This window comes from Sceloporus occidentalis, unplaced genomic scaffold, assembly GCF_023333645.1.
Source record: "Sceloporus occidentalis isolate IW3139 unplaced genomic scaffold, rSceOcc1.0.p SCAF_1, whole genome shotgun sequence".
Classification (NCBI taxonomy): domain Eukaryota; kingdom Metazoa; phylum Chordata; class Lepidosauria; order Squamata; family Phrynosomatidae; genus Sceloporus; species Sceloporus occidentalis.
In genome coordinates this window covers 92,180,499-92,188,949 of record NW_028316981.1, presented here as the reverse complement: position 1 = coordinate 92,188,949, position 8,451 = coordinate 92,180,499, and the positions used below count along the sequence as shown (strand labels likewise).

Here is an 8,451-nt window from a genome sequence, read left to right as displayed (position 1 = left end):
ATTGGCTATTGATCTGCATATAAATTTGTTTCCTGATGGATGAGCGCGAGCATTTTTATAATACTGTATAAATTAGCATACTTTTCATTTAACTGCGCAGGCCACATTCCTTATACTCAGTATATCCAAACTCAAAATTTCTGATGAGAAGTACTATATATGTGAAAAACACTAAAGCTATGGTCAAGATCCAAAGAACCTTTCATTGTCTTCCATGTGTTCAAAGGAATGTTAGACAATTTTTTAATGCATAGCCATTCCAAAAAATATAGATTTTTTTAAACTGGAGAGGCTACAGTTTGGAAATATTACCTTTTTGGTGTATAACTGCCAGAATATCCTATCTGCAGGATTCAAAGTTGAAAATCAAGAAGGTAAATTTTCAAAAAATATATTCAAAACCCAGTTAGCTGGGACTACCTTTGGGCATGACTCAAGCAGTTCTTTAGTTTCCACTTAAATGAGTAACCTTCTGTTAGATACCATGATTCTGAAGAGGATACAAGACACAGAAATCCATTTTGACAAGGGAAATTGAACTGAAGAGTGAAAGACCTTACCTTGTAAAAGGGTCTCTGTTGACCAGATTTTTAGCCACTTCTGGTGGCTAGAGAATTCAGCCTTTTCTTTGTTTTCAAATAAAGCTACAGTCTATGTCTGTGAAGTTTAAGCCAGAATGCTATTTGGGCTTTAAACTTCTGTAACCAGACAATTGTATCAGTGGTTGGACTCCATGGTTCCCTCTGCAATCCCATGGAAGTACATTTGGCATAAATCATGGTATGCTGGCTCTCATCAAGAGTCAGGCCTCATATTTTAGCTCTGTTTTACAAATGCATATACAATACCAAATTAATGTGCTTATGGTCACAGCTATATGGGGGAAGGGCAAGATTAAGATGGCACTCATCAGTTCCACAGTCTTGGTATGGTGGGAAATATTCAAAGTACATGGGGTGATATCCCTATAAGTCAAGCTGCGCTCAGGTTGCTTTGATGTCTATGGTTGCTGTATAAGGCGGTTGTGTCATCTTGGTTTATTTTGCAGGGTATTTATCAGCACTTCTTGGAAAGGTTTTTCCTCCTAGTCCTTCAAACATGGGTTTTTCTCAGAAGCTTACTTTGCTAGTAACCTTGTGCATATTTACTTGAAAGTACGTCATACTGGTTTCTATGGCACTTATCCTAATTAGCTTTGTGTAGGTTGAAGCTTTAGATCATAACATTTTTATTTTTACCCTGCCTTTCAGCCCATAACAAAATCCCCAAGGCAGATCAGAGAGACATAAAACATTGAAGATTATGACATAAGTGAGCCTTTCCTATGTACTTTGGTAGAAATTTACATTTTTGGACTGGGTAACCGATTTGCTTATCAGCTTCCTATCCCCAAAGCCTGTGCAAGCATGATTAGCTGGAACTGGCCTGGCTCTTTCACTTCATCTGTAGATTGAATCAAGGGCATTACTAGTTAAAATATCCTTGGGAAATGCATTTGCGCAATCTATTATTAGATTATATATAGTAAAATGCTTTGTTTGATGAGATGTCTCTTCCAAGCTTCTCCAAAGCACAATGTAATATATTTGCAATGCCTGTTGCCGTTACATATTTGAAATAAACATTATAAGAAGCAAAGCCATTTACCACAATTGTGTCCATTGCTTGTGTTTCCTGAAATAAAATGGAAGGCATGATTCCATGAAAGGAGACAAATACTGTATATCAAAATCACAACCTATAATGTATACAGCAGCTATTTGTTGTTACTAACCACATTATAAACTAGGATTAAAAGACTTTTGTGTCTTGGTGAAATAATGTTTGCAAGTGACAAAGCTGAAAAGACAATAACCCTAATAGTGTTGGTGCTTGTTTTGCCTTCTTACTTGATGCAAGGTCTAAACTTACAGGAAAAATAAATGGTTTATGCCAAACATCAAGGCCTATTCTGGGGATGGGATGTCATGGACTTTTGGTGTGAAATCTTGTATAGTTTACTATATACGTATATTAAAATAATTTATCTGTATGCTTTGTATGGGTGGTAAGAAGGCAAGAGGCTGTCTGGAAATGGGTGAGATAACGGCATGTTGGGAGCATGCAGCAACTGGTGGAATATCTGAGGGGATCTGAATAAGGTTGGGGGATGCCAGTTGATATAGTCAGTTTGGGTAGATGGAAGAAAGGAGTAAGTGAAATGTGGATTAGGAGAAAGAGAGCCTGGCACTCAGGTTTAGGAATTAATGAATGGTGTTTAAGAGTTTGGGTTAGCTAAAAGAGAACTTTGTGAAAGAGTGTGAGATATGTTTTAAATGTATTAATTAATATGCTTTGCTATGCTCAACTTCTGTTAATAAAATATTGCTTTTATATTAATATGCTCTGAGAATGCTATAAATGATAAAGCTGTGGTGGAAGCAGTGAATAAAGAGGGGTGGTGTCTGTTGGGGATATAAGTTGTATAATATCCCACACAGGTAAGTTGAAGGTGTCTAGGAGGTCTCCACGGTTGGTGGCCATAGCAGTAGGACACCAGGTGGAAGAGGTGGGTACAAGGAAAAGCCCTCTGTCTTGGTAGTAGCTGTGAGATTTGTGGACAACTTTACATTTGGTGGCAGCAGAGATTTAATCAGAACTTCAGATCTGGTGGAAAAGTAGTGGATTAAGTATAAAACACCACAGAAACCTATGCAAACCAGGGAGATTTAAAAATTCCTCCCCATTCATCTGAATTCTTCAGTGATATAGGATCTGCCCAAACAACCTATGCTTATGGATATAGAGACCAGGCCCTTTTACTGTTGAATTTATCGACATACTCGGTTTGAAACAGAACAATCTCCAGCTTCACATGGTGTTTTTGTATGTAGACGGTTGGAAACTGAACACTTCATTATCAGACAAGGTTCACATGATGACACAGTTTATATTCATCTCTTCCAAAACAATGTGACAGAGATTTTCAAACATTGCTAGTTTTCTCCCTCCTCTCCATTGTAATGTTTAAATAATCAAGGAATAATTTACCAATTAATTTACCTCTAGCAAGAATCAACAGAAGAAAATGATAACAGTTCCTGTTAGGTTCACTTCAAACCCAGCACATTTAATGAGTATTTATTCCAGCTTCATCAATAAAGGTTCAAAGCAATATTCAGTTGCTGACTGTAGGTACATGCCACATGCAAGTCCTGAATGCATTTGTTCATTTGATAAAAGATAACCTTTGTTAGATGTCACATGTACATAATAACATTGATGAAGGAAGGAGGATAACATGCTTTGAAAAATACAGCACACTGCCAGCTATATTGCGAAGATCACTGAAAATGCAAAATGGTTTTTGGATTGCATTAAAAGACTCACAAAATTAATACAAAACAAGAATGCTAAACAAGCAGCAAGAGGATACGCTACAAGCACAGCCACCTTGACTCCTCCTTCCATTAGTTTATATCAAGAGAAAATATCATTATATTCCAGACAAGTCTGTTTAATCTTCCAAATAAATCCAGTCACAGTTCTCTAATAGTTTTATACTGATAGACATACAGTATATGACATTACACACAACACTTGACAGATTAGTGTCCAAAAAAAACAAAAAAACCCTGAGGTTTCCCTGGATGTCACCTATTATGACTATTAAAAAATGGCAACCTAATTAGCTGTTTCTGCTTACTACTAGACTGATCATTGAGCCTTTCCCTTCTGAAAAGTGGAAGGTTCTCAAAATACACTGAAAAATGTATTTCGCTGCTTCAGTGCAATGAGAAAAATGCTGTGTTCCTTCTTGAATCATTTTCGAGTAACAACCCCACATCATGAAAGAGAGAGAAAAAAAGCTTCATTATGATTTACAATGAACCAACAATAAAGGCTTATATGACATTTCAGATCTAACTTATTAAGGAGCAGAAGAAACTTCCAAGTGACTGTTTGTAGGCTTCTCAGGAAGCAGTTGGGACTACTTCCGGTTAGGAAGTTGCGGCTGAAAGGATGGCCCAATGTTCTCTAAAAGGATGTCATGTGAAATAATAGAGAGGGGGGAATGGTAGAGGTTAGTAGCCAATTGTACTCATGTTTATGCTGCAGTCTGTCTGTATGTAAATACAACCTATATGATAAATCCAACCAGCAAGGCAGCCAAAAGAATTTATGTTCTTTCTTTCAGGAGATTTTTTTTCAAATGCTTGCACACCTATGCTGTATGTGGAGAACTGGCCCACATAGAAGTTAAAATCTGCTGTCCAGACATTTTTCTAGAAAACGTTGCAGACTTCCACTCATAGCCTGTGGCTTAGAGTTGAAAGCATTCTGTATCTGGTTTGTCTGTTTGCACCCAGCCAAAAGACAGAATGGATTACAAATGTATAAGAATTATTCCAACACATTATCTGAATGTCGAAGCTATTTGAGCCTGCAGTATGTTCTCTGTGAAGCACTGCCTTTTGTTCCCATTGCTTGATTCTCTGGTCATCACTGGCACACCACAGCCTACAGCATACATACTGTAAATAAGCATTCTGTGCCAATAAGAAAAACTACTTATACATACACACACACACATCTCTTTCTCTACAGAATGCTCTTGAAGAAGAAGGGGAGGAAATGCCATCCACATTTTCTTCAAGAACAATTCACGATTCTGCAATGGCAGGGAGCAGACACGCTCTCACCTTTGCTGCTTTCCAAGCACTCTGGTATTCTGAAATCCAGTCAAAAGTAGTGACTCTTTGACCAAGTGGGAAGTATCTCCCATGGCCTTCTCTGTTATTCTCCTCTCCCTTTCCTTTTTGACTATGCTTGAAAGACTTCAGCTGCTCTCTTTCAGGAAAAGCTGCTGCTTTCAGTGCCTGCTGCCCATTTTGTGAAGATCTCAAAACCTTGGAGCCCAGGGGTGTCTCTGTGGGTAGCTGGAGCCAGGCTGATTTACCATTAACTCTGAGAAAGTAATTTCCTTTCTTATTGGGACTGCTGGCCAGAGTCTGCATCCTGCCTTGGTTTTTCAAACTTTTAAACTCTGGGCAGCTGTCACCTCTCTGTAGTAGTTTTTGGGAAGGAAGTCTGGGGAAAAAGCTGACAGCATCTTGCTTCTCTAGAGTTTTTTCTTGAACAGTAAAAGGACTGGTAGCATGGAAGTGGTGCTTTAAAAACTCAGTACCAGTGGTTTCACAACCATTATGGCATCTCCACTGAGGGGTCTTCTGAGCTTCAGTGTACAGCTCTTCTAATGGGTCCACAAATGGACATGAGTAGGTTTTGAAACAGTCAAGAATGAAGCTATTTCGTTCCAATGACATCACATTAGGAAGGGTGTATATGGGGACCATTTTTGTTGTCTCAGACATATTTAAGATCTTGGGACTATTGTGCAGCATTCCACGTTTATCAGCATCTTGAACCTTATGTTTATTTTCTGGAGGCACTGGAAAGGAAGATCTTGCTAGCTGGCAGATAGATTCAAGGTAGTCTTCCCCAGAGCAGGAATCTGGACTCATATAAACATTTCCAAACCCTTTTGGGCTACTTGTTATATCTTCCAGCATATCCTCAAAAGCTTCACTGATGGTTGGAAGAGGCTTTGCTAAGTTCAGTCTTATTCGGGGAGCCATTTCTGTAAAGAATATGCAGGGTATCATTAGGATATTGGCTAACATGAATAGGTTACAAATATGCTGCTGGAAACTTCATACTTTGTAATCATCCTAACATGACAAATTCCAAAATCTATATTAGGGTAACACTATTGGTAAGCAAACCAAAATGTGACCCCCAAAGCACAAGTTTTCAAGATCTCTAGATCTCTTCATTGGACAAGATATTTTAAAAATTAGGAGGGGTAAGGCACAATAGGCAACAATTAAGTGGAAGAGGAGTTTGGTGCTGAAGCCATTGTATCTTAAATCAAATGGGAGAGGAGGTGTCTGTAGACATGCACATTTGGCTGTGACCGCTGATGTGATAGTTTCAGATTGTACTTGAGCTGGCCCCAGGATAACTGAGAGTAAAAAAAGAAAGAAATGTTTGACTCTCCTGTGTTTTGAAAAACATACATGCAACCTGTTACATGAATGCATACCACTACCCCAATCAATTTTTAAAAATACATATATTTTAAATGAAACCCTTTCTTTTAAAGGGAGCGATCCTTCTTCCTTCCACACCATGTATCAACAACTCTTCCTTGGCTGGGAGCACTTAACTGAGATAGAGATATGCTTGCCTTGTGCGAGATTCTCTTGATTCTCTGCATGTGAGAGTTTTAAATCTCTTGAAAGTTCTTTTTTGCTCACCACAAAAATGGCCCTCTAGCCCTCTGGCTTGCCAGGGTCATCTCTGTCCTGTCTAGTCAGGCTAGGATGAGGTGAGAGCTATGATTGTTGGAAATGGGGCCTGCAAAAAAAGTTTTACAACATGAAATGCTTCTGCCATACCATCCATACCCTCCAAGGTAATCCGTTGCATCCCCACTCTCAATTCCTTGAAAGAATTTCATGGCTGGAATCCTTTGGTGACACTTATAGGCATAGTTGGGGATTGCATCTGCACTATAAGAGCTTGCAGAATGAGATGTCTGATACAAGATGAGCTGGTGGTCTTTTGGGAACAACTCTATCCCTATGGTCACTGATCTGCTTTGTGAGGTACCTGGGCTTGTTCCATCAGCCTCTGAGCACTGAAGGAGGAGGGAGAAGACTGCTTTATCACACTAGGGGTCAAACAGGATTTAAACGAGAGTTAAATGAGAGTTAAACAGGAAAGGTTGTGTGATAAACATCAGGCATTTCCTGTTTAACTCTAGTTTAAATCCTGTTTGCCCCCTAGTGTGATAAAGCAGTACACAGGGGCAAAGACTGCTTTCTCTTCCCGGTCTCAAGAAGAGCTGGGGTGGTCCAGGGTATACTTTGCAGCTGATTACTGTCTGGGGATAAGACACTCACCCAGCAGCTCCCTAGCTGTTGTTGCACACTTTGTGAAGCAACTAGACCAAGAGAACAGACTCCATAACCTTCTGTACATAAGCTGACAAAGACTGGCTCTCTAGCACTGCGATACAGAATTTTGGCCCCAGAGACAGATTTAAACCAGCTTCAGTTTGTTTTGTAGTTGCTTCTCAGAAATAAACATTGCTTTCTCACTTGGATAGTGGGAGGATAAGTGTTTTGTAAGTCCCTTGTGCCTTGCTCTGCAGCATTTTTTAGTTGTTTACAAAAAATAGCCACAAAAGCAGCCTTGCTGCATGCAGCACATGAGCCACTTTGCCCACTCCTTATAGGGCAAAAAGCACTCATTTGTTTTTGAGGCTGCCTTGAGAACTGAGCTTTGCCGTTTAAATCTTCAGCTAAACCGGGAGAAGAGGAATAGAGAGGCTATGACCATTGGCACTGGCTCACAGCAGGATTTCAGGCAGGATTCTCTCCTAGTTGGTGATTCATTCAGGGACCTTGTATGTGCACAGTCCCTTCCTCCACCATCCTCTCTATGAACTTTCTTCAGCTCCTTTCCATCACCTGTAGTGGAGGGCAAGTCTCTAGCTCCACTCTGCAGCAGGTGGGGGAACCAAGCAGATGAGAGGAGAATGATGGGAGTGGGCAGAAGGAACTGTCAAAGAAATATGTCCTAGAAATGTAAAGGACCATATCCTGTGTCTTGAACAAGAAAGCAGAGCAAGAGTGAGAGTGAGAGCAAGAGGGAGCAAAACCCTAGGTACAAACAAACAATAACTTTGATTTTAATTCAAAAGTAATTACTATCTTCTCCATTCAGCAATCTTGTGTATCCGTGTTCAGCCCTGATGCAACCTAGATGTAGCTGATCTTTTAGCTATGAATCCTTAAACATATGGTGTATACAGTACAAGGAGACAAATCTCACAGTGCAGCATTGTTGTTCCAGTCCTGAGGCCATTTGCTCAGTAGCCATGACATGGATGCCCTCTGCTGCTTCCCAGTGCTGGCTAGTTTCCTTAACCACAAAAGTGACAAGTGCTAAGCTGACATTCCCAACCTATGCAAAAACCTACTTCATTTTTTCTTCTTTTGAGTTCTAAAATCCATTCGCCACATTTCCCCTTAGAATGCCCTGCTCTTCTCTTACCTGAGAGTGTCTGTTTCAGGTAGAGCTTGACTGCCCCTGAGCTTCCAGATTCTGCAGCGTCTCTCCTGCGCTGTCTGTTCTCCTTGATTTCCAGAACTGCATATGTGCTGTCTAAACCAAAGCTGCACATCAGGGTAGCAGCAGCTTCCAGTCAGCTGATTCAGCTGCTTTTTGGTTGTTGATGCTAAATATAGTCTGGTCTGTGCCATTCTGCTTCCGAAGAATTCTAATTTGATAAGTGCCTCATGTTACTGGAAAGGCCGAAAGCAGGGAACTGGGGGAGATGAGTCTAAAATGATCTCCATGGCAAATAAATCATTTTCCTTTGGCACAAGAAAAGCATTAAGG

General features: G+C 40.0%; 1 protein-coding gene across 1 annotated transcript; it reads right to left on the bottom strand.

Annotated features, from left to right (window-relative positions):
* Positions 1-2,996: 2,996 nt before the first annotated feature.
* LOC149321819 (uncharacterized) lies at positions 2,997-8,212 on the bottom strand. Its single transcript, XM_089502575.1, has 2 exons — positions 8,104-8,212; positions 2,997-5,620 (listed from the first exon to the last, which is right to left on the bottom strand). The coding sequence occupies exon 2, from the start codon at positions 5,616-5,618 to the stop codon at positions 4,644-4,646; it is 975 nt and encodes a 324-aa protein (XP_089358701.1). The 5' UTR covers positions 5,619-5,620; positions 8,104-8,212; the 3' UTR covers positions 2,997-4,643.
* Between the last annotated feature and the right edge of the window lie 239 nt (positions 8,213-8,451).